Source organism: Aquarana catesbeiana, linkage group LG09 (assembly GCF_042186555.1).
Source record: "Aquarana catesbeiana isolate 2022-GZ linkage group LG09, ASM4218655v1, whole genome shotgun sequence".
NCBI lineage: Eukaryota > Metazoa > Chordata > Amphibia > Anura > Ranidae > Aquarana > Aquarana catesbeiana.
The window spans coordinates 287,818,238-287,845,863 of record NC_133332.1 but is presented as its reverse complement, the minus strand read 5'-3'; the positions used below and the strand labels follow the sequence as shown (position 1 = coordinate 287,845,863).

Here is a 27,626-nt window from a genome sequence, read left to right as displayed (position 1 = left end):
GAGGGACCTGCGGTTCTTGCACTTCAAGGACAGAAGAAGAAGTTTGGGGTCTGGTACGCCTGACCTTAGCAGGGACCACAACTCCGTCGTCAGAGCTATCTGTCATGGAGCCGCTGTCCTCTACAGGACCGTATTCTGAGCCTGAATCTGAAAGATGAGTGACTTCCTCTTCACTATCTGTCATGCTCAGAAACGTGTAGGCCTCTTCACTAGTGTACCTTCGATTTGCCATTTTGGGCAATTTAGGGTTACACTAGTGAGACTCACAGGCAAAAAAGCTCCTGTCAGTGACTGTATCAAAACGCTACCACAAAACTGTTAGCGATCGCAGGGATCAGGCCTGACTCTGCGAACGCTGCAGTTATGTGTGCTTAGTGTTTTGTAAGTGTCAGTGATCGATCGATACTGCACTTGGGTGGGCTGGGCTGGGCAGAGGGGCAAAACGCAGGTGCTAGCAGGTATCTGGGCTGATCCCGCTAACGCTGCGTTTTTTGGGGGACCCTAAACTGCTGGGGAGTATAGATCTGATCGGATAAGATATCGATCCGTTCAGATACTATAGCACTAAGGGAGGTGTATGCTGCGTGCGTGGGTTTTAGCGGTACTGGCGCTAACCTGACGCTGCCTGGGGCGACGCAGACCTTATCTGACCCTAAAAACGTAACTTATATCACCGCCGGGCGATCAGGGGGTTAAACCTTTATAAGGTAATAAATGGCGGGTGCCCTAAAACTATAATAAACTATAATAAACTATAATAAACAAACTAACTAACCAGCGTCACCCGTAACAATTATATGGTGATCACTGGTGAAAGGGTTAACTAGGGGGCAATCAGGGGGTTAAAACCTTTAGTAGGTAGTATATAGGGGTCCCTGTCGCTATAAAACACTGACGGCGAACCTATATACTTACCTCCCTAGCGTCACCTGTGTCACTAATACAGCGATCAGAAAAACGATCGCTTAGTGACACTGGTGACGGGGGGTTATCACGGGGTTAAAACTTTATTGGGGGGGTTAGGGGGGTACCATAGACCTAAAGGGGGTACCCCAGACCTAAAGGGGGCTAACTCTAACTGCCCTAACACTTATAACTGTCACAAACTGACACCAATGCAATAATCAGAAAAAAAAAAACTGCTTTTGGTGTCAGTGTGACAGGGGGGTACAGGGGGGTGATCAGGGGGTGACTGGGGGGGTGACAAGTGTGCCTGCGTGTTCTACTGTTAGTGTAGTGTTGGTGCAAACTTACTTGGATGTCTTCTCTCCTCGGCGCCGGAACGAAAAGACCGGCTCGAGGAGATGTGACATCACTTCCTCCGCTTCTGTTTACATTACAGAAGCTGAGGAAGCCTGATCACAAGGGGGCCACGAATGAGTGGCCTCCCCCTCACCTATGATCGCCCCTGACCTGAATCCGACCACCGCAGGCACCGAGGGGGGGGGTCCGATTGGACCCCCCACCCGCGGGCAGGCAAGGATGTACCTGTAAGTCCTTTTGCCTGCCCGTGCCATTCTGCCAACGTACATCGTCATGCGGCGGTCGGCAACTCATTAAAAGAAGCCACAAATTCAGGGTAACTCAAGACAACAGGTTTTTGCATCTCCCATAGAGGGTTAGCCCAGGCCAAAGCTCTCTCAGAAAGTAAAGATATCACAAAACCTACTTTGCTTCTGTCCGTGCCTGGGGCAGCATCTCAAAGTATATCTCAACCTGGTTGAGAAACCCTCGGCATTGGATTGGATCGCCTCCAAATCCCTGGGGAGGTGGAGCGAAACCAGACATACCACTTATAGAGGTAATACTCAAGACGGGTGTCTGCACAGAGACTGGAGCAGCAGCAGGGATGGCCTGCAACACAGGTTGTACCAGAGCAGCCACAGTGGGAGATTCTAGGTGAGCCGTGCGACTCAGGAGTGTTTGTAACGCCATGGCAAACTGATCCATGCGGTGATCTTGCTCATTCAATCTGGAAAACATATTACCAACAAGTGGACTGACTGCATCGTCTGAATTCATGGATTCGCCTACTGTCAGAAACCATGAATCAGACAAAGTACAGTTAAATCACACTTGTTTAATAATAAAAAAAAGGTAAACAGAGTAAACGTAGTTAAAACATAGCCAGAGTTCAGGAACCAGAACGGATAGTCAGACAAGCCAAAACGTCAGGGAGCCAGAGATGAGCGTAGTAGAACAGCAAGCAGGATCTGGAGCCAGAAGGAATGTCAGCCAAGCAAGTTTTTAACAGGAACACAGGAGAGTATCTCTAGAGATGTGACCAAGGTAAAAGTAGAGATCATCTGGGCTGGACGGCTTAAGTAGGCAGGGCTGACGAGCAGGATATCAACAGGTGAGTCATTGTGGAGAAATAGAAGCTGACAATTAGCCGACAGCTCAGTGGCCATCTCAGAGAAGGAAGGGCTGAGCCCAGCCCTGACACCTTGCTTATATGTGAGTTGGGTAATGGGTGTTATGATGTGGAAGAAATCCTTAATAAGTTTCCTGTAAAAATTATCAAAACTAACAAATTGTTGTACTCCTTTTTTAACGGTTGGAGGAGGCCAAGATAGTATAGCTGAAACCTTTTAAGGGTCCATTGCCATAACCCTGTTGATATCGCTAGACCCAGAAAATGAATGGTCTGATGCTCAAATTCACATTTATCCCCCTTTGTGTATAGTCCATTTTGCCTCAATCTATAGAGAACCTGCTACACATGTATGCGGTGTAATTCCAGGGAAACTGAGAATGTCATCCAGGTAGACAATCACGAATAAGTCCAAAAAATCCCTGAAAATGTCATTGACAAAATTTTGGAAAGTGGCTGGCACTTTGAAAAATCCAACTGGCATAACAAGGTATTGTTAAGTCTGTACTCTGTGCTGTTCATTTCTGTTACCCTGAAAAATCTATATTTAAGATTTTTCATATCTCATAGATATGATGTGGGTTAAATGAGAGTTCCTTTCGTCCAAGAGTGAAACCTTCAAATATAATAACATTTATTAGATGATTGTGTATTAGCTAGACTTTCAACTGTTTCCTATCTATCGTCTTACACCAAGGAAGAAAATATTAGGTTGAAATAAAATATTTACATGAAGGAATACAGGGTATATTCCGTAATACAGTAATCTCCACACATATTTAGTTACAAGTAAAAGGGCATTCCTTTCCCATAATTACCCATCCTTACTAAAGGTCCTTTCAGTTTGCTGGTCTATCAGAAAAAGAGCGTTACCTCCCCCTTGGCTCTGAGTATATCAAACCAGGCTGATGTCTCATTGGTTGGCCTAGCTTAGATCATGATTGGAGGGCTTACTCCGTAAGTTGGCCCCCTTTCTTGCAAATCCTTGTGACTATGCTGGCCAAGTGAGTTAATTGAATTTCCCCAGGAAGTTAGGTATTAATTAGGGGTTGGGCCCCCTCCAATGCATATCCCAGCATGGGACCCTTTGAAAGGAGTAGGTGTAAAACCATAGAATTGGCTCTCCATTGTTTGTATATAAAGGCCTTGGCCCACATTCTCTGCTCTTAGCAAAAGCTTAAATGAAACCCTTTTGCCCGGCTTTCATAGATGCCAGCTAAATGAAATATATTCATTATTACAATATTTTACAGTTATTAATGGAGATTTCACATAAACTCATAAGGCAACAATTTCCTATTCCACACTGCCTTATTCTGTATCCTGTTCTGTACTTCCCCTTTTGCATACTGCCTAATTTTGTGCGCTGCAAGTTCCCTGCGCCACTTTTCTGTACCACCTCACTATGCTTAGTACATTTTCTATCCTACACAATCTCATTCTGTACTCTGCATTGTATATTCCCTATTTTACATCACTTGGTTTTGTTTGCTGCCCAGGCTAAATGTTTCCAGTCCTCTTCCTGCTTTAAAGTTGTGTCTTTGCAGTTTGATCTGAACTGCATACACATGTAGCATCTTGTTTTATTTGAATGAGAAAGGAATATTTGCAGAGAACACCCCCTTCCTCCCTGTGCTTGCTGAAGTGTCAGACTTAGGAATCCTCTGCAGGGACAGTGTATGTTATTGTGTTACTCCCTATATGTGAATGCAGTGTTGATTTTCATTGACTTGTTGTGTTCCTTATTGTATTAGGTAGTAATATGTCCTATGTTAATCATGTATACATGATCAGTAAGTAATATGGAGGGATAGTTTAGACTAAAGTTTTAATGCTGAGTAGTGTGACCTATACAGTAAAATCAGGTAACAAAGATAATCTGTATTACCATCTAATTCTTCAAATTTAGGTGAAGCTGTATGTTAGCTTAGATAGACACAACGTCTGCAAATAATCATTTACTATTGCTGTGGGACTGACTACAGTAATGTTCTGAATGCACCTACTATGTATCACGGATTAAATTTCTGCCATTGGATGGGACTTTTAAGGCTCAATTAATAATATTCTAAAGTCTTTAAATTTTATTTAGATTCCCTAATAAGTAGTATATAAAACCACATAAGAAGTTTTCATATAACAAAATATCAAATTACTATATAGATATAGATCTATATCTATATATAGATATAAATCTATATCTATATATAGCTCTATATCTATAGCTATAGATAGATATATATAATTTCTTGCAAATTATACATGCAGAGATTGTATATGTATTTTCTGGCGTGTTTTGGAGTCAAATAGCTCCTTCAGGGATAACTCTGTAAGCTGTATAATGTGATAAGTGTTGTTAGTTGGTAAAGCATAAGTAGATCTCATAGAAGTTAAAAGCAACTAGTTGCCATCACCCCCATTGGAAAACCGACACCACCAACTTAAGTGGATATAGGTGGGTGGGGGCACTTTGCCCAGCAGAACTGGCTGGGTAACTTCCTGAGGACGGCCAATCTGATAGGCCGAAATGCACAGAGGTTGAGTCACGTTATCGTGACACACTTCCGCCCACACATTCAACCCGGAAATCAAGCCTTCACTGAGCCAGCGGCTGTATGAACTAATCAGGCGGATTTCACGGATTTACTTATACCCGCTGTTCACTCCGGGTGCCAGGACATTAGGCACTCATACATGTGAGTTGAATACCTTTATATTTTTTGGAATAAAAAGCTTTTTGTCAACGGTACTGCGCAATGAGGCTTTTTCTATTATATCTATTTATATGAGGAACATTCACCGCAGCCAATCATCGGACCAGAGGACATCCACAGGGGGTGCCCCGCATGTGCATTTGACCTAACTAGTGATAGTTGGTCCACTCCCAGGGGTGAGTGCACATCCAACGGGGGGGGGGGGGGCACCCTATTTAAGCACTTAAGAAGCACGGAATCATCCATCTATTATTCAAGTCACAGCACTGGATACTGTTCCACTAGCATGAGCACCTTTTTTTTACTGGGGACTATTTTATTAATTGTTACCAGTGTACCACTTATATCTATTACCTGTATGTAATTTTTAGCATTTAGCGCAGTATACTTTTTTATCTTTTATCAATGTACGGAGACCACCTCTAGACAGAAAATTATTGGGTCAGATGGAAACTATGTTCAGAGAAGATGATCAACATGAGCAACATTTTTGGATATGCCAAAGAATATCACCAGACAATGGATTAGATCAGAAAAAGATTATATTTAAACAAGATGATAAGTATGAGCACAGTTTTTTATGGAATCTAAATAAAATGTAAAGATTTTAAAATATTATTATTATTTGAGCCTTAAAAGTCCCATGCAAGGGGGGGAAATGCAATCCTTGATACGTTCAATATAGGGATGTGGCCAACAGAGCATAAAAGCCTCTAATTTATGTCCATCTAACACCTTCTACCAACCAGTGCAAAAAAAAGGTTTTTACTTTTGAAAACATTGGATGAATGTTTAAATAAAGGAAGAAAGCTGCAGGCAGAGGGGGAAATTCAGATTGCTAAATCACTACTGGAGTTCTGCTTTAAAGCCCAGGAATTAGAAAGAAAAAAAAAAAAAAGAATCTATTCTTGTAGTCCGGCCCCACCACATTACAAAGGTTAAATGCTTGGTATGCTTATTGGTGTCAGAATAAGAAGAAATATTTCACTTTTTCTGTGCTCAAGCAGGGTCCCTCCAATGTTGCACCTGGTCCCCCGTAGCCTCCTCAGTAAGATGCTTATGGCTGCTGTCAGCACGCTCAACATGCAATATAGGGTTAATAAGCCCTGCAATTTACGCGGTGACGCCGAGGGACTACCCACAGACAGAAGCTTCAGGGAGAAGAGGAGAGCCAGAAGCGGCTGAAGCAGAGGTGTAAGGTAAGTAATAATGCCGGTTTCTGCACCCCTTGGGCATAACAAGCAGTGCAGGGAGGAACACCGCAAGGGTATTTTTTTTTCAATGTATGGAGTTGGGCTTTAAAGGGCATATAAGTTTCAGTGCTATCCCCCTCTGTTTGATTTCCTGGGCCCTAGCAAATTAGGTTTTATGGTAAAACACAGCCCCTGCATATTATGTTTGCTGGAGAGAATAAAAAAACATATTTCACTTTAATTTCCAGTACAGCCCCCGGGTATTATATAGTTACACCTTCACTGCTGTAAAAAAATACATGTGAGGGTGACCTCAAAGCATTAAAATTCTTTATGCTGAGAAAAATCTATGACATGGACATTTTTAGTACATTTGCTGAACCCATACTTCAGGACTTGGGTTTGTATTGTGTTTATATAATGCCACTAGTCATGTAGCCCAGTGTAATGTGTGGATGAGATGTGTTGCTAAGATAAAGGAAAGAAATTAAAACACATTTTCACTTTGCTGATGAAACCAAATCTTCACCAGAACAGCAGCACTTCCAGACAGGTTGTTTGATAAGATGGGAGCTTAATGCCACTTAGGTTCCATCAAGCCTCTGACAGATAAAAGATGCTGAAAACCCAAAAGTGCTATTTCCTTTAAAATGGCAGCACATCAATACCAAAAAAAACCCAGCTTTATTCTGTTCAAAGTTCAGAGCTCTGCATTTCAAGATCTAGCAGTCGATAAGATCGTGCGTTTCCATCTCGGGAGAAGAGTGAGTTCTTATTCTTTGAGCTGTTAATGTGTATTGACTGATTTTCTTTTTGGACAGTAGAACTGAGGCTGATTAAGTAAAACATGTTTCCTGATGAAGTATTAAATACACAAGAAGGCTTTATAAAATGAAATCTCCATCTACAGTCATGCTTTTGGCAGCTTCAATTCTGTTTTTCATGTTCAGCCAACTCATAACTCACTATTTCAAAATTTGAAATGTGTTGTGTCTATCTATAGACTACATGACAGTAAAGCAGAACATATTTTACTGCCACATTAAAACCTAAGGTGGCAACAGATGACTCAATTACTAATTTTGACCATGGCTTGTTGAAAAATCTTGCTGTGAATGGGCCCGATCTCTTTGTCAGCCATGCTGTGGAGGGGCAGATGAAAGTACTGTGGCACTAGCAGGCGACACTCATTCCACTTGTTCAAGGAATGACAGAAATCCCCATGAACATCACTGTCGGGATCATTTGTCTGTCTTTGGCCACAGCAAGTCTCTACATTCGATTTTGCTACACCTAACATGTAATAATGATGACCAGAACCAAGCTACTCCTTCTGGTTTGAATATATCAAGCATAAGATCAAATACAAAGCATATGGTGGTTAAATGATGACTGTATCTAAGAAAGTATGCTGTCACTGTGTGGCCACTTACCCCCAAGTGTTGTTTTCGCTAAATAATAAATGCTTAGCACAGAAGCTAAAACTATAGTGAGCTGTTAAAGTTCACACTACCTCTTTATAGCAATCTCCCCAAAACTGTCCTGGATTCTGCAAGCCTGTATCATGAATTATAATCCCAGGGTTCCTCAGATGAGGTCTGGGACCCTGAGCCAAAAGCTGGTACAGGCGTTCCAGCAGCCAGCTCTGGATCAAGGCAATAATGTTTTGGATGAACGGGGGTTGGAATAAGGCACTATCAATAATGTTTTGGAGGAGGGGGGGAGGCACTGACCATGTTTTTTTGAGGGGGAATAAGACACTGACACTAATGTTTTGGAGGGGGGAGGAAGACAGGGCATCAACACTGATGTTTTGCAGGAGGAGGGGGACAAAACACTAATGCTTTAGACCTAGAAGGGAACAAGACATTGACAGTAATATTTTGGAGGGGGAGATGGAAGCAAGGTACTGACACTAATGTTTTGGAAGGGGGACAATACATTCACTGCTGTTGTTCTGGGGAGGGGACATTGCACTGACAGGAATGTTTTGGAGCGAGGGGCAATACATTAATACACTGATCAATATTGCTTTGGGTTGGGGTGGGATCAATACACTGACTACTAATGCTTTTGGGGAAAGGATGAACATAAAGCGACTGCTCATGATTTGCGTGGGAGAAAAACTGAGGGCTAATGTTTTGTGGGAGAAGGGGGAGTATGCACTTATTGCAAATACTTTGGTGGCTTCAATACATTTACCACTTTCACTATGGGTGGATCTTATTCTCATTGATAACAAAGGATTCAGGTGGGAATTTTTCTACTGCTTGTTACAGGGCAATATGCTGTGTGTTATTATTCTATGACCATTGCATTCTGCACACTGTGTTGTTTATGACATAATTTTGACCAGCATATTAATTGTCCTAAATTGTTGCTAAGTAGCCACCAACTTTTTTAATGAAGTTCTCCTTTAACCACTTGCCCTGCGGAAGATTTACCCCCCACCCCACCCCCCCACTTCGCGATCAGGCCATTTTTTTTGTGATACGGCACTGTGTTACTTTAACTGACAATGCAGCACTGTACTCAAATTAAATGTTTGTCCTTTTTCCCCACAAATAGAGCTTTCTTTTTGGTGGTATTTGATCACCACTGTTTTTTTTTGGGGGGGGGGGGGGGGGTTTAGCGCTATAAACAAAAAAAGACCAACAATTTTAAAAAGAAAAAACATTATTTTTTTTACTTTCTGCTATAAAACATATTCAATAAAAAAAGAAGAAAAAAATGTCTTCATAAATTTAGGCCAATATCTATTCTGCTACATATTTTTGGTAAAAAAAATCCCAATAAGCATATATTGATAGGTTTGCCCAAAAGTTATAGTGTCTACAAATTATGGGATATATATTGGAATTTTTTTTATCTTATACTAGTAATGGCGGCGATTAGCGACTTATAGCAGGACTGCAATATGGTGGCGGACAGTCTGATGGACACTTTGTGGGAACCAGTGACACTAATATAGTGATCAGTGAAATATGTCACTGTAGTAATGACACTGGCTGTGAAGGGGTTAAACATCCAGGGTGATAGAAGGGTTAACTGTGGGCCTAAGCAGTGCTTTTGTGTATTATATGTGCTGTTTTTACTAAGGAATATGATGTTATTTTATTCCCTACTTTGCAAGCAAAGAAAATACATCACCCCCCCCCCCCCCATACATATTTACATATGCAGAGCTCTCCTCAACGATCAGCAAGTTCTGGTGGACATCTATTGACCAGCACCTGCTGATCGGCTTGTGCACGGTACTTGATCCAACGCAGGAGAGCCACTCTGCTGCTGTATAACTAAATTATGCTGTCCGCAAGCAATATTGAGGTAGGCTGAGACAAAAAAAATTCTATATGCCAATATTCTATGTAATGGAAGAGTTTCGTTTTTAAAAAACGTATCTTTTTTTGCTGAGGAGAGTGTGTGTCTGTGAGACTGTAGCACAGTAACTAAGGTGTATTGTGTAGGTAAAAGGACGGTATCCTATGTGTGCAGTGTATACAGCAAGGTGTTGACATTATATAACTATGCACTTTCAAGCACACCCAATACTCAATGCAGTGTAGCCATGTTCACATTTCATTGTGCGTTTCCAGTGTGGTATAGGTTTAACCACCACCCTACCCCCCTTTGCAGTAAAAAGGCCAACAGGGGAGCGATTATTTAAGCAGGCTGTTAAGAAATTGCCTTTTTTGCTTACCTAGCTGCACCCTCCCAGGCACACACAATGCCGCTGCAACTGCTGTAATAAGACAGCAGAAAGAATAGGCAAAGAGTATAGAGCTGGCTGGAATGGCTCTGTGATGGCCAATTACAGTTATCACACAATGTAATCCAAACATTAAATCCTCCAATCTCAATAAAGTAAATGGAAAAATTGTCTTTATAAGCACCACTGATAAAAAAAATAGGCAAATTTTATTTATAACATATCACATATAAAAACAATCCTGTCACAATTTACAGTTTTGAAAATTGGATGTCTCCAACAATAGCCACATGGATCAGGGATATATAGCTAGCAACCCTGATAACTACACCGTGGCTTATCAGGGTTACTAGCTATATATGCCTGATCCATGCGGCTATTGTTGGAGACATCCAATTTTCAAAACTGTAAATTGCGACAGGATTGTTTTTATATGTGATATGTTATAAATAAAATTTGCCTATTTTTTATCAGTGGTGCCTATAAAGTCCATTTTTCCATTTACAGGCGGTCCCCTAGTTACAAACATCTGACTTACAAATGACTCCTACTTACAAATGGAGGGAGGCAAGAGGAAGTGAGAGGAAATCTACCCCTAGGAAGGAAAATTCACTCCTGTAAAAGTTATTATGGGAAAAAGGTACCTTCACTGATGCTTTATCACCAAGGCTTGTTTCCACAACAACCCAAAATTTTCAAAATCCAATTGTCATGGGGACAGAAAGTGAGGTGAAAGCTTCTGAACAGAGGCACAGACAGCAAAACAAATGTTACAGGGGTGTTAACCCTTCCCTATACTACCCAAAAAGCATAAAAAGTTTTTTCTTAGGCTGGAGCTACACTTAAAAAATGCACCTGTTCAGACTTACAGATTCAACTTAGGAACAAAACTTCAGACCCGATCTTGTTTGTAACCCGGGGACCACCTGTACTTTATTCAGACTGCTCTATAATTAGGACGTGGCACTTTATTACCTTACCGTACACCCCCAGTATCATCCTCTGTTAGTGAACATAGTTTCTCACATTAAATTCTCCAAGTTGCAGCAGAGGAGGCTGTACTTTATGGTGTGTGTGTGGTGTAATTTCATCCTCTAGGGAATGTTCTTCTATTAATAAAAGAAAATGTGCACTTGGCAACTTTTAAAGGATAAGCATACCTTTACCACCACAGTACTAGAATGATTTTTCATTTCCAAAATAGTGTGAGAAACAATAAGTTCACTTTGGGGGTTTGCTTTCCAAAAATGGATTAAAATTATTGAGTAAAATAATTTGGGTACAGTTTTGCAGGACAGACCCATGACAGGATTGGAGAGTAACATGCTGGGCTTGAGGTGGTTAAAAATCATACTTCACGTGCCCTAAGAGTGATTCAGGAGCGTTGGTTATGTTTAAGGTCAACCTTAAAAGCAGAACTGTGTCAGACTATGGACATTCAAATACACTGCTCAAAAACTTTTTAATCAGAGTACAGCATCAAGTGAATTAAACTCCTGGGATATTGATCTTGTCAGTTAAGTAGCAGAGGGGGTTGTTAATCAGTTTCAGTTGTTTTTGTGTTAATTAAATTAACAGGTGCACTAGACGAGCAACAATGAGACAACCTCCAAAACAAGAATGGCTTTACAGGTGGAGGCCACTGACATTTTTTTTCCTACTCTTTTCTGACAGTTTTTCACTAGTTTTGCATTTGGATGGGATCAGTGTCACTCTTGATAGAACTGGCCAGGGCAGCAGGACCGGGATCTGCTTCTTTGTGCAAGGAGGAACAGGATGAGCAATCAGAAACAGACTTTATGAGGGTGGGCTGAGGGCCTGACTGCCTCTAGTGGGCGATGCATGTGCTCACTGCCCAGCATCATGGAGCATGACTGGCATTTGCCTTTGAACACCAGAATTAGCAGGTCCGCCACTGGCATCCTGTGCTTTTCACAGATGAGAGCAGTTTCACCTTGAGCATATGTGAAAGGGTCTGGAGAAGTGGTGGAAAACCTTATGCTGCCTGTAACATCATTCATCATGACCGGTTTGAAAGTGGGTCAGTGATGGTCTGGGGAGGCATATCCATGGAGGGACACCCAGACCTCTACAGGCTAGACAATGGCACCCTGACTACCATTAGGTATCAGGATTAAATCCGTGGACCCATTCTCAGATCCTACGCTGGTGCAGTGGGTCCTGGGTTTCTTTTGGTGCACAACATTGCCCAGCCTCATGTGACAAGAGTATGCAGCCAGTTTCTGGATGATGAAGGAATTGATACCATTGAATGGCCCCGCACGCTTGCCTGACCTAAATCCAATAGAACACCTCTAGGACATTATGTTTCGGTCCATCCAACACCGCCAGGTTGCACCTCAGTCTGTTCAGGAGCTCAGTAATTCCCTGGTTCAGATCTGGGAGAAAATACCCCAAGACACCATCCGTTGTCTCATAAGGAGCATGTCCCGATGTTGCCGGGCAAGCATATAAGCATGTGGGGGCCATACAAACTGGTAACCATTTCGCGTTGCTGCAATGAAATTTCAGAAAAATGAACTAGCCTGCTGCATTAGTATTTCACTTTGATTTTCAGGGTACCTGTTCAGCCCTCTGTAGGTTATTAATTTACATTTCCATCAAACGATGTGACATCCTTTTATTCCTAACACATTACCCACTCCATATCAGTACAGATATCCAGCATAATATTTTCCCCATTGAGACCTGATGTGTTTTCAAAGCGTTCCTTGAATTTTTTTTGAGCAGTGTAGATACATAGTCTTAAAGTGGAATTTAAAAATGTTCTCTCCCCCCTCCTACTACCTATGCTGACTAAACTGTGTAAAAAAAAAAAATAAATAAAGTGTTTTCAGCCAGCTTGTGTCTAGTCATGTGATCCCCTGTGTCAGTGAGTGGTGACTGCATGGAAGAGATCACTCGACAACAGCTGGGAAATCTGGGATCCGTGATATCACCCATAAGATCCCATGTTCCAGCCATTGTTGATGCTCCCTCCTCTTCCCTGCATGCGCTGCTTACTCACACAGGGGAGCTGGATCAAGTGACTTGATTGGAGCGGACTGAAAAAAGGTGTGTATACACTACGTTTTTTTTTTTTTTACATGGTTCAGTGTTAGTCAGTATAGGCAGCATGAGGGGGAAGGGACTTCTTTAGGCGTACTCAATGATCAGCAGGAATCCTATTTTAGCAAGCAGTACACAAACTTTAAAAGAAGTCCTCATTGACTTCTGTAGCTTCAGCTTGCTGTGCAGTACTTAATTCTCAGAGTTTGAAACTGAATCATCTCAGTTTTATTTTCACTTTTTCTATTTAGCTCTGTGGCCCCTGCCCTCACCAAAAGTGACTTGGAAGACTGACAGCTTTCGATTCTGTGATGTAAACAGGAAGACAAGAGAGAAAAAAAAATGCTACAACCCAACTTGAACAACTTCATCCTTTTGTTGTTAATTTTCAAGGTTGTTCCACCAAGTCTATTGCTACAGAGGTTAGTGGGGGCTTATTATAAAGTTTATTTAATACATAACAATATGTAATATTTGCTCGCCCATAGCCTGGCCACAGTTCTGCTTTAGGCTTACTGTCCAAAACAAATTAGGATTTTGTTTTACCTGTAAAATCCTTTTCTTGGAGTACATCACAGGACATAGGGGAGTTCATATTCATGACTTCTTTGCTTATGCTGCAACTTTCAGGTGAATGGACCCTGGCCAAAAAAGGCATAAATACCTGCCCAGGGATAACCCCTCCTAGCTCAGTTACGCTTCAGTTTTGTATCAAGTTATGAGGAACACTATAGAGTGGGGGGGATGCTGTATCCTTCATTTTTTCATTGTACATCACAGGACATGGAGGAGTTCATATTCAATACTATGTGAGACGTAAAGCAATGAATATATGGGGTGGACAACAGAGCAAGAAGCACAAACATGCCCAAAACCTACAAGCAGAATAGGGGAACCCCACTTCCAAGCTTCCTGCAAGAACTTTCGCCCATAACTGTCTTTCAAAGAGGCGTGACTATCTACCTGGTAGAACTTGGTAGATGTGAAGAGAAGACCAAGTAGCAATCTTGCAAATTTGAACAGCCTGAGAAATGAGCTGACAAATCCACCCAGAAATAGTGGATCAAAAAGAATCCTAACCATTGCTAAGGACCGTTAGAGAGAACGAACAAGGAATCAGGCTGTTGAAACAAAGCCATAGACTTCAAATACAAGGTATGAAAGGTCCTCTGCGCTACCTACAGATGAAGTATACAGGCTGCTTGCTTCTGACACTGATTGTGTATTCACCACAAACCATTAACGTGTTACTAAACCCACAACAGTGAAATCAGTCTGAATATGCAGTAAAGCATGCTTGTTATACTCACTGTGGAACCTAAGGGGTTAACCCTCTGCACTGTGTATATAGGTTATTTGATCATGTCTCTCTGATCCTCCTCTTCTTGCAAGGTCTCCAAAAAGTAACCTGATATTTACAGAGCCAGGGAACAGGCTGCACATGCTCAGTTTGGTGTGTATTGCTAGAGAGTTGAGAGCACGTGATCAGCACAGGGCCGATCAGCATTGTCCAGACAGAGAATTAGGGGAGAATGAAAACTCTGCCTACAAACTTTACTAATAACTGATACAACTGACAAGGCTGCTATACACTGCTGATGAGAAAAGGTATGTATCCATTTATATTTACTAAAATAATTGCATTTTCACGTTCTGTGTACTGTGACAGACCAGATATAGTAAATATTAGAGGTCGACCGATATATCGGCCGATATTTGGCTTTTTTTACTTAATCGGCATCCGCTGATTGTGCTGATAAAAAAAGCCGATTATAACTTCAGCGGGACTTGCAAATGACTTCTGTAATAGAAGTCAATGCAAGTTGTCTGAAGTTTTCTTCTCTCCTCCTCTGGGCAGCCTGCCAAGTCTGATAAGAAGAAACATTGTATCTCTTCAGGTTCTTTTATCAATAGACTGAACTCCATGTGTAGAAGCTCTCAGTTTAACCATTTAAAGACTAAATATTTTCTGACACTTGTTGCTTATAAGTAAAAATTCTGTATTTTCTGCTAGAAAATCACTTAGAACCCCCAAACATTATATATAGTTTTTTTAGCAGAGACCCTAGGGAATAAAATAGCGGTTGTTGCAATATTTTATGTCACACGGTATTTGCACAGCGGTCTTTCAAACGCAATTTTATTTTAAAAAATACACTAATGAAATTAAAAAAAAAAAAAAAAAAAGTAAGCAGTAAAGTTAGCCCATTTTTTTTCGTCCAAAAGTTTTGATTACCTGTTTTTGTCTATTTAATATTTAAGATATAGTTATTTTTTTAATCTAAATTATACATACAAGTGAACTGATTGGAGGTTTGTTTTGTTTAATAAATGTTTAAATGTAAAAAATTTTCTGTATCACTTATTACTTAAGGCTGCTTCCACACTGGAGCGGGCAGGCGTTGATGGTAAAACGCTGTAAGTTTTAGCGGCGCTTTACCGTCATTTTAGCGGCGCTATTCGGCTGCTAGCGGGGAGCTTATAACCCAGCTAGCGGCCGAGGAAGGGGTTAAATGCGCCCCTGAAGCGCTGCTGCCAAAACGCTTTGCAGGCGCTTCGGCAGTGGTGCGCATTCATTTCAATAGGCAGGAGTGGTGGAGGAGCGGTATACACCGCTCCAAAGATGCTGCTTGCAGAACTCTTTTTTAACATCCTGCCAGCGCATCGCCTCAGTGTGAAAGCACTCGAGCTTTCACACTGAGACTGCAGGGGAGCCATTTTACAGGCGCTATTTTTAGCCCAAAAGCGCCTGAAAAACGCCCCAGTGTGAAAGGGGTCTAACTGTTAGATTTTATGAAATTAAGGGAAAAGAAAAAAAAAAAAAAATCAGCCTAATATATTGGCCCAAAAAAATCGGCATCATATATCGGCCATCGACCACCGCAATTTCTAAATATCGGCATCGGCCAGATAAAAACCCATATCGGTCGACCTCTAGTAAATATAGGCTCCTGGGTTTAGTAACACTTTAACATAAAGAAGAGCAGTTCAAACCAACAAAATATTGACATACTGCAACACATGTAACATGACAATGAACTCAATAAAATCTCATTTTATCTCACTGTACTTAAACGAGTGTAAATATACCAACAAATACTCTTACTAAATAAATAATAAATCAAAGTGACAAAGAGTGTCTTAAAAAAACTTTGAAAGCATAATATACATCAGTGCATATAGAAATAAGTCCATATTTTGAATACCCAGTAAAAACGAACTAGGAGAAATGCTGAAATATTGTACTGCATTCAGTAATCCATTAAAGTGTCATTATAGAAGAGGGTCCCACCACCATTCACTCTCTGCTCTCACCTGGATCTGTGGATCTATTTAGTATATAAAAGTTCAATCAGCGCCTTTCCCTTTCACCAAAGGGTAGAAAACAGAGGTTCCCACCAGCCACTCCATGCATAAAAGTCTCAGGATTAATCTTCCAGCTTCTCCCATATGGTAAAGGGCACAACCAGGCTCATTCACGCAAGGCAAAGCGAAAACGCCACATAGTGAATATAGTCACTCCCACCTCCACACAGGTCACAATGCTTTGCCGAGATGCATTTTACCACGCACATGTGGCTGCTTCTGAAGGAAAAAGTTTTCAGGAAGCATATATACCTATTTATGGATGCCATGTTGGAGACCAAATAGCAGGTGCCATTTTCCCTGGGACCATTTATCCCAAAGAGTAATAACCCTAATTTAACCCATGTTGTCCTCATTTAGGGTGCCATATTGGATCCATTATTTATTCAGTAAGTGTATTTGTTGGTATATCTACACTATGTTCATTGCCATATTGCATGCGTTGCAGTATGTCAATTTTTTGTTGGTTTGTTCTGCACTTTCTATGTTAATCGTAGACTTCAAATAGACTCAAACAGCTCAAACATCCAAAGAGTTAAAAAAAAAAAAAAGACAACCCGTAGTCCTGAATGAAGAGACCACCTCGGGTAGGACAGGGAAATGAGGCCTCAACACCATCTTATGCTAGTGAAGAACTAGAACAGCTCTCTGTAGGAAAGCACAACCACCTCTGAGACCCTGCAAGGCAATCTAAAAGAAAACCTTGTATATAAGGGACAAGGGAATCTCTTAAGTAGGTAAAAAACAAAACAGACAAGACCAAATTAAGGTCTCAAGGGGGGGCACACAGGCAGAACAATCTATGTGACACCCCGCACAAAGGATTTTACCAGGGATGATAGGTCTTACCTTAACACAAATGAAGAAGAGGATTGTGCCCCTGTGATAGAGAAAACACCAGATAAGGGCAGGGCTGGAGAAAGAATGGAGATGAATCTGTTATCTCTCCAGACCTGTGGATTTCAGTGAGGTGTGACAGTGCAACATCAAAAGCTCAGAAACATGTGCAGGGCACACGGGAACCAGTAAAAAATGTCAGATGCACGCAATAATATTTTGCACCAGCGTCATGATGTATTGTCCTTTTTGCACTTCGTCGCGGCCATAGGAAAAATTGCCCAAACGCCCCAGGAACATTACTAAGGGGGACTGTCACATGCTCCACTATAACATTAGAGGCACTCACCAGTCCATAGCTGCAGGGCTAGTAGGCCCGATCACCAATCACAGCAGGCACACCATGTAGAGCAGTGGTCATCAACCCTGTCCTCAGGGCCCACTAACAGGCCAGGTTTTATGTATTACCTTGGGGAGATGCAGACTAGAATACTGCAATCACTGAGCAGCAAATGATATCACCTGTGTTGTATTTCAGTTATCTTGCAAACCTGGCCTGTTAGTGGGCCCTGAGGACAGGGTTGATGACCACTGATGTAGGGCATTCAGGGACTCAACTCCCCTCCCGTGGGATTACTGTCCTAGGTATAGAACCATGCCAGTAGGGTCGCCAGATACACTATACCTTGGAGAATACTGCCCGTAGGATTCAGTGCCATCCAGCGGACATTACAGGCGGTCACCTTTACAGTATGAGTGGGGGTATAGTTCCTTTTGGCCTTTATGACGCAATGAATGATTCGGATGAAGCTCCCCTGTACCCCATCAAGGGTGGTAGGATCAGGCAACAAATTAGGACTAAGCCATTACAAGGGTATCTGTAGGCACATGCATCACCTAAAAGTGGAGGCTTAGCTAAGCTGGGAGGGGCCATGTGTGGAGGGGATATCCTGCCTTTTTGTCAGTGTCCATTCACCTGATGGTGGCAGCATAACCCATGTAGGCATGAATTTGAACTCCTCTGTGTCCTATAATGTACTGTATGATTACGAAATGTCTGTTGCCCACACCAGCGTCTTTATTTTTATCAGTTAACCTGCCCTAATAATGAAGATGAGGATCTAATTGGTTGCCTGTTTCTATTATGAAGTCCACTGAGTATATAGCAGCTCTATAATCGTTTATACATTGATATTCATATGTGTTCATGAAGCTGGCAATAAGCAGACATGAATTCAGGAGAACGTAGTCATCCTATTTAATGACATTAATGGCTTTCCTAAATCCTCTGAAAGCACAGAACATGTTTGATTCTCTTAAAAGTTAGATGCAATTTATTGCAAACTTCTTTTTTTTTTTTTTTTTGGAAATTCCTTTTTTTGAGTTTGTTTAAAAAATAAAACAAAAAGTTACATAATACAGCCTCTGTGCATACCCCGGCTGAGGTAACAACCATTAAAACAATCCTATACATTTATACTTATCTATAGAACTTCTATAACTTAAACTACTTGTGTCATTAAGATTGAGAGGACAGGGGGAGGATAGTGTGTCATGTATTTCAGGTGACCACATGGGGAAGAGCTGCTGAGGTTGAGGATAACGCCTTTAGGAGAACCTTCAGATAATGGCAAAATTAGGTCTTCACTGCTACAAGAATTTTAGTTGAAGTAGACAGTCAATGGGAACAGTGCCTATTGTGTTGCGATCGTGGTGTCCGATTCTAACCATACGCGCCATATTTTGTCAAACTTGGCTGGACAGCATCTGGCAAGATAGGCCTCTTTGTATAGTGGCACCGCTGAGTTGATCAGCGATTTCCATGTGTCCTCTGTTTGTTTCCATTTAATGAGTAGAGCCTTCCTAGAGTAAAATAATAGAAGTCCTATTACTGTTCTGGTTGCTCGGCGGTGGGTCAAGGAGCCCACCAGACCAAGCAAACAGATCGATACATTCAGGGGAACATGAATCATGGTCAAGGTTTCAATGAAGGTTGTGACCCCTGCCCAGAAGGGCTGGATTGAAGGAGGAACTCAGGTTCATTTTGGATAATCTTTGGGGTGACAAATAGACTCTATGAATCAATTTAAATTGTATCAACCGATCTCTGACAGAGATGAGCTGTAAGAAAGGATATTCCCAGGCGTCCTCCCAGTTTTTCGAATCCAGATCCGGGATCTCGCCCTGCCACCTAGAGAGCAAGTCCTCCAGACCAAAGTGGACTGAAGGCAATAAATCTTTGCAAATGGTAGAGGTGGGTTTGACCAGAGGAGTAACCCTTAATGTGGATTCAAGGTTGGACCGGAGGAGAAGTACCAGAGTGGGACCGAATTGGGTAGCGAAGGCGTGGCAAATTTGAAGAAATCTAAAGAATTGTTGGTTGGTGAGCCCGAATTTCTCCTTAAAGGAATCAAAGGTCAGAAGGGAGCCACTAATCAATTAATTTAAAATGGCAATTAGGTAGACTATGTACCTAAAACTATCCAACCTCTATAAACCTATAAAATAAAAAGAAGACAAAGGTACAAGATAGTTTAGACCATCTGCCTAGTCATTGTTGATGTCACTCCTGCACAATTTGAGTGTGTCATATTTAGATAAAATGTGAACTGCACAGTGCAAAAACACATTTTTGTGAGACCTATTTGGCTTTTCCAGGATCCCACGGGGAAGCTGACTGATGTCGCAATTGACTAGGCAAGCAGGCAGGAAGCTGGGATCTGACGTAAGTATCTTGAACTCTTTTTCTACTAATGTCAGATCCCATGAAAATGATTTCAAACAATATAGTCAAACACAAGTAATTTTGTTTTTCCACAGGTTTAGGTATTAAAAAACTGTTTCAATTTACAGTCACTAAAATACAAGCATTTGAGACATCAGGCAATGCACCCTGGTCAATGTAGCCTTTGTGTGACAGAACTACTTTAATAACTTAAACAATAAAACAAACAGATAATATAACATGAAAATAAAACAAATACTAAAACACCCAGAGACAGCAGTGGATCATAAAACATAAGGGTGGTCAGAGTAGCAGCTGGGATCTAAGCTGTCAGGGGATCAAAAACAAGTGTTAGCTTTATGAGAGACTTAATAAGAGGGGTTACTATAAACTCAATTTAAATTGTTGATATGTTTTGTTTAATGAAAAATACTTGGTGTTTTAGGATTGCTTTATATATTAACACAGCTCAGCTAAAACACCTGTCATGAAAATAAAAAACTCAGATATGGTCCTGAGGTCGTATTAAAAATCACAAGCCTTTTAGCAGCTGATAATGCAGTCAAATTATGGAGTGGGAGAATGCAGCTAAAACGCTGCCTGGGGGACTATAAAAGTTTTAATCTAAGGTAAATGGTGGGTTGGACACACAATCATATTTGTAACTATCCCATCCAGTCAAAAAAAATGTCAAATACTAAAGAAACAGGTAGCACCACATACAGTATCTCACAAAAGTGAGTACACCACTCATATTTTTGTAAATCATTTATTAAATTGTTTCATGTGACAACACTGAAGAAATTACACTTTGCTACAATGTAAAGTAGTGAGTGTACAGCTTGTATAACAGTGTAAATTTGCTGTCCCCTAAAAATAACAACACACAGCCATTAATGTCTAAACCGCTTGCAACAAAAGTGAGTACACCCCTAAGTGAAAATATCCAAATTGGGTCCAAAGTGTCAATATTTTCTGTGGCCACCATTATTTTCCAGCACTGCCTTAACCCTCTTGGGCATAGAGTTCACCAGAGCTTCACAGGTTGCCATTGGAGTACTCTTCCACTCCTCCATGACGACATCACGGAGCTGGTGGATGTTAGAGACGTTGCGCTCCTCCACCTTCCATTTGAGGATGCTCCACAGATGCTCAATTGGGTTTAGGTCTGAAAACATGCTTGGCCAGCCCTTCACTCTTACCCTCAGCTTCTTTAGCAAGGAAGTGGTCATCTTGGAGGCAGGGCAAAAGGGGCAACTGCCCTGGGCCCCGTCATTGTTGTGGGGCCCAAAGCAGCTGCCTCATACTTGCCAACTACCCCAGTTTAAATTCCCTTGTCCCTTGAAGTTTTAGTCCTGTGCTGTGTCCCGATATCTCAGTGTGAAGTGCTGGTACTAATGCTGCCCAGCTCTGCCCTATTGGTCTGTACAGATGACTTACCTGCAGACCAGTGTTTACATGTAAATAACCAGCATTCATATGTAAATAGTGGCAGCATTACTAAGCAAACAGCTGCGGCATTCATATGTATATCATGCTCCCCTGCAGTGAGGAGATGATGTGCTGTAACCTCCAGCAACCAGTGAGCAGTATTACTGTACACTAATCTCTAGCAACCAATTAACAAGCAGGAATCATTTGCTGTAACCTCTAGCAACTAATCAGTGAGCTGTAATGTGTGCTGCAACCTCTAGTAACCAGTCAGTAAGCAGTAATGCTGTAACCGCTGGCAAGCAATCGCAATTGCTGCCTGATATGATACTGTAATTGGTTTTAAGTCTAGCTGCTACTTATTGTATGTCTCAGAGCAGGTGGAGAGTGAAATTGCATGGGGGGGGGGGCTGGGTGGGCAAGAAAATTTTTGCCCAGGGTCCAATCAATATTAAACATGGCCCTGCTTGGAGGTGCATTTGGGGTTATGTTGAAATACTGCCCTATGGTCCAGTCTCTGAATGGAGGGGATCATGCTCTGCTTCAGTATGTCACAGTACATGTTGGCATTCATGGTTCCCTCAATGAACTGTAGCTCCCCAGTGCCGACAGCACTCATGCAGCCCACGACCATGACACTCCCACCACCATGCTTGACTGTAGGCAATGTCTTTGTACTCCTCACCTGGTTGCTGCCACACATAGTTGACACCATCTGAACCAAGTTTATCTTGGTCTCATCAGACCACAGGACATGGTTCCAGTAATCCATGTCCTTAGTCTGCTTGTCTTTAGCAAACTGTTTGCGGGTTTTCTTGAGCATCATCTTTAGAAGAGGCCTCCTTCTGGGAAAACAGACATGAAGAACATTTTGATGCAGTGTGCAGCGTATGGTCTGAGCACTTAAAGGCTGACCCCACACCCCTTCTACCTCTGCAGCAATGCTGGCAGCACCCATACGTCTATTTCCCAAAGACAACCTCTGGATATGATGCTGAGCATGTGCACTCAACTTCCTTGTTCGACCATGGCGAGGCCTGTTCTGGGTGGAACCTGTCTTGTTAAACTGCTGTATGGTCTTGGCCACCGTGCTGCAGCTCAGTTTCAGGGTTTTGGCAATCTTCTTATAGCTTAAGGCATCTTTATGTAGAGCAACAATTCTTTTTTTTGTTCAGATCCTCAGAGAGTTCTTTACCATGAGGTGCCATGTTGAACTTCCAGTGACCAGTATGAGAGAGTGAGAGTGATAACACCAAATTTAACACACCTGCTCCCTATTCCCATCTGAGACCTCGTAACACTAACGAGTCACATGACAGAGGGAGTGAAAGTGGCTAATTGGGCCCAATTTGGACATTTTCACTTACTGGTGTACTCACTTTTGTTGCCAGTGGTTAGACATCAATGGTTGTTTGTTAAGTTATTTTGAGGGGACAGAAAATGTACACTGTTATACAAGCTGTACACTCATTACTTCACATTATAGCAAAGTGTAATTTCTTCAGTATTACATAGTTACATAGTTAGTCAGGTTGAAAAAAGACACAAGTCCATCCAGTTCAACCTTAAAAACAATAAATAAATAAAATAAAAAATATTGTACAATCCAATTTACCCTATTCTATACCCACAGTTGATCCAGAGGAAGGCAAAAAAAACCCAGCAGAGCATGCTCCAATTTGCTACAGCAGGGGAAAAAATTCCTTCCTCATCCCCCAAGAGGCAATGGGATTTTCCCTGGATCAACTTTACCTATAAACGTTAGTACCCAGTTATATTCTGTACATTTAAGACAGTATCCAGGCCTTTCTTAAAGCAATCTACTGAGGTGGCCAGAACCACCTCTGGCGGGAGTCTATTCCACATTTTCACAGCTCTTACTGTGAAGAAACCTTTGCGTATTTGGAGATGAAATCTCTTTTCCTAAAAGAGTTGTCACATGAAAAGATATAATAAATTATTTACAAAAATGTGAGGGGTGTACTCACTTTTGTGAGATACTGTATATCATTCTCAATAATGTTTAGCTTTGCTATGCAGTTCAGCTGCAGCTTACAGGAATAACTGGGGCAGAATCATATGTAGTATAACGTATAAGGGGGTACATTTTTAAATAGTTCTCTGGCACACAAAAGCAAGGCCAAAAAAAGGGTCCCTTTAACGCCTTTGCTCCACTTTTGTTGAGCAAAAAACAATCACCTTCTGGGTGATCAATGTACATTGCGTTTTTTGTTGCAGATTCCAACCTGTTTTGGCTCTGAAGAAAAAGCTGTTTGTTGTGTGCAAAGTGAATCTGAATGGGAGTGACTTTTTTCATTTTTATTCAGCTAATGCACATGCGGTTCTAGAGGAAAGCTGCAGTACCGGATTCCCTTAACCACTACTGGGCACCTAAACCCCCCTCCTGCCCAGACCAATTTTCAGCTTTTAGCACTGTCACTCTTTGAAAGATAATTGTGCGGTCATACAACACTGTACCCAAATGAAATTTTTATTTTTTTTATTTTATTTTTTTTTTTATTTTTTGTTAAAAAAAATTAAAAAAGACAGAATTGTTTAAAAAAAAAAATACAAAACTGTTTTATATTTTGTTAATAAATTTTGCAAACAGGTAATTTTTCTCCTTCGTTGATGTACGCTGATGAGGCGGCACTGATGGGCACTGATAAGGCGGCACTGATGAGGTGGCATTGGTGGGCACTAAGAGGTGGCACTGAAGGGCATTGATATGTGGCATTGAAGGGCACTAATAGGTGGCACTGATCGGCACTGGTAGGTGACACTGATAGGCAGCACTGCTAGGTGGCACTGATTGGCACCACTGGTGGGTATTGATAGGTGACACTTGTGGGCATTAATAGGTGGCACTGTTATGCACTGGTGGGCACTGATTCGTGGCACTGTGGGCACTGGCAGGCTGTACTGGTTGGCACAGAAGAGGCAGCTTCGCATCTTCCTCTTCGGGACAAATGTCCCTTGCACAGAAGCCGGCGATCGTTTTTTTTTCTCCTCACGCTGTTAGCGTGAGAATAAAAAAAGATTAACAATCTTCTGTTTACATCACGTGATCAGCTGTCATTGGCTGACAGCTGATCATGTGGTAAGGGGCCAGGATCGACCCCTTACTCCGATCTGTGATCATCCGAGTCTCATTGACTCGGTGATCACAGCGCACCCCCTGCAGGGGAGGGGAGCGTGCAAAAAGGAGGACGTTTATTGACGGCCTCCCAGCAAGGTAGGCCCGCGCTGTAGCCGTCATTCGGCGTATAGTGCGGTTCTGGAGAAGTTAAAAGTAATTAACCCTTTGGGAGTATCTCATAAAAATATTTTTTTTTTCTTTACCATGTGATCAGTTGTGTCCAATCTCAGTGTAAACAGGAAGAGCCGTGTATCGGCTTTTCCTCCACTCGCGCTGACAGATGTGAGTAGAGGAGAGCTGATTGGCTCTCCTGACAGGGAGTTGTGCACTGATTATCAGCGCAGCAACCCCGAGGATGACCACAAGGGATGCCACCCAGGACCACCAGGGATGCCTACCCAGGGCCACCAGTTATGCCCACCCATGGCAACCAGGGTTGCCAATCAGTGCCCATTAGAGGTGCCAATCAGTGCCCAGCAGTAATGCCTGCCAGTGCCTCCTCATCGGTGCTGCCTATCAGAGCCATCAGTGCCACCTGTAAGTGCCCATCAGTGACGCCCAACCTATCAACGCCCTTCAGTGATGTATACCAGTGCCGTCTATCAGTGCTGCATATTAGTGCCTAATCATGAGTGCTCATCAGTGCCACCTCACCAGTGCGGCCTCATCAGTGCCCATCAGTGAGGGAAAAAATGTACTTATTTACAACATTTTATAACAGAAACAAAGAAAACCTTTTTTTTTCTGTCTTTTTTATTTGTTTAGCAAAAAAAAACCTGGTGGTGATCAAATACCACCAAAAGAAAGCTCTATTTGTGGGAACAAAATAATAAAAATGTTGTTTGGGTACAGTGTTGCATGACCACGCAATTGTCATTCAAAGTGTGACAGCACTGTAAGCATTATCTATGGCCATTCACAGGTATGGGTATGAAAGCTAATAGACACCCCCCCCCCACCCCCCCCCACCCCACCCCCGAAAAATCACACAAAACTGCTCACTGATTAATGAGTAGTCATTACCTAGGTATCCCTGTTTTCCAGTCAGTTTCTGCATATAGTCTCTGCTATCCCCAGTCATGTTAGCAATAGTAATGGCACAATACGTTCTTAAAGTATTGCTAAGTAGAACACATAGTTGACTCACCGTGCTGAGTTTGCTGCAACAAATAAGGATCCTGCGTTCATATAGCATACTGGCATATAGGTGCAGCATATTATTCACATCTACAGCCACAAAATATTCTGTCAGATTCCTCTGTAAACACAAAGAAAAAACAGCGATTCCTATATTAGCACCGACAGGTACAATATTCACATATATATAGTATTCACTATTGAATCGATCCCAGTATTCATAAGCATTGTAACTTTGTTTTGGGGGCATATAGACAGACTTTAAAAACATTGCCCCAACAGCATGCACACAAATTTCCCTGTAGGCAGCATGTACAGTATGGGTGAATGGTACCAGCTGCAGTACAGAGACAAACAAAGTCAGTAAGTGAATAAACAAATTAATAGAAACTGATGAGCAGCACTCGATAGGTTAAATCCAAACAGTGTGGTATGGACAGTGAGCTTGAACCATAAAATCAATGATTTATCAAAGAATAAAATTGGACAAAGTCATAAAACGGCCGAGCTGAGCCGGGGACGGAGCTGTCAGACTTGCCTGGATGACAGCAGCACTAGCCGGAGATGTGAAAAGGATGGGGAAGCTTGTGGGCCAGCGTGGAACGCAAGCAAGCTGTCCATTGCCGTGATTACACATTTCGTTTGCATGCGATAAAGTGCTGCTCATCAGTTTCTCTTACCCATGCTACATTCTCCTCAATGTTCAAGCAGCTGCACTGGGTTCTGAGCCACAATCTACAGATTTAAGTTTGTCACACCACATCATAGGACCCAATGGTTTTGATAGCACTCCAGGTTTTATGTATTTTTTACTCAATAAACCAATTACATTTCACCTCAATGTGAAATATTAATATGCAGGATTAAACATGAGGATGTATCGCAACACAGAGTGGTACTGTGGATACATAACCAGTAGACAGGTGCCACGTCCTAATAATAGTATATAGAAAAAATGGGAAGGGACTTTGGACTTTTTAGGCACGATAATAAAAAGTAGTTTACAAAAAGGTTTTTATTATTATTGATTGAAAAAACATAAAAAATACCATTTATTAAAAAACCACAAAACAATCTAGATGCATAAATATTCAATAAAGTTTCCACTGTACAGAGCCATACAAATATATACAGAACCCAACAAACTGGACGTCAATCCAGGATAAATATAGGTCCAAGGATGTGGCTGGACAGTGTACATACGATAAATATTTCAACTAGAGACTGTGCTCAACATGTTACGCGTGCCTTCAAGCTTCTTCAGGAGAAGATATTAATTGTGGCTAGGCAAAAATAGATAAAAACATATAATCAATATACAAAAATAAAAAACGTATATCAGCAGTAAACATAGCTATGAAACCCATAGAAACCAAACTGTATCAGCAGAGGGTAAGGCAGAAAGGGGGGCAGAACAAACGGTCATCACAGGGGCGTACAAAACATTATCCAAAAATATATGAAGCAGTAGAGAAAGGTAGATAGCCAAGATATGTTGTTATCCCATAAAGGTAGCAGTGCATATAGGGGTTGAGATCAATATAATTGATCAATGATGGTGGCTTTGAGGTATAATGCTCATGCAAAATAACTAATACTATGTAATGTAGCTTGGGATACTTATATTATATAAAATATAATTATTGGGACAGGAACTGCCTGCGATTATAGTGGAAAGATACACGGTGTCCAGGTTTGGCATAAGTATATTGCTTACCTACAGAGGAATAGGGGTATTGAGATAGTAATGGAACAGGAAGGAACCACAATAGTTTAAATAGTTAATAGAGTAATATAAGACACAACTCACCAATTGAAGGGTGAAATTATGAAATTTAAACTGGAGGACAAAAGTTATTAAGGTCAATGAAGTCTTGAATGAAGTACTATTGGATAGCAAAAATCTGTTGTGTAGGAATGCAACGAGGTATT

General features: G+C 41.6%; 1 protein-coding gene across 7 annotated transcripts in view; it reads right to left on the bottom strand.

Annotated features, from left to right (window-relative positions):
• Positions 1-27,626, bottom strand: part of DENND1A (DENN domain containing 1A) — a 1,561,519-nt gene that overhangs the window by 916,477 nt on the left and 617,416 nt on the right. For all 7 annotated transcript variants that reach the window (XM_073600378.1, XM_073600371.1, XM_073600373.1 and 4 more), the window contains one exon: positions 25,705-25,815. In XM_073600378.1, the coding sequence (XP_073456479.1) occupies positions 25,705-25,815 (111 nt within the window). The remainder of the gene's footprint in view (positions 1-25,704; positions 25,816-27,626) is intronic.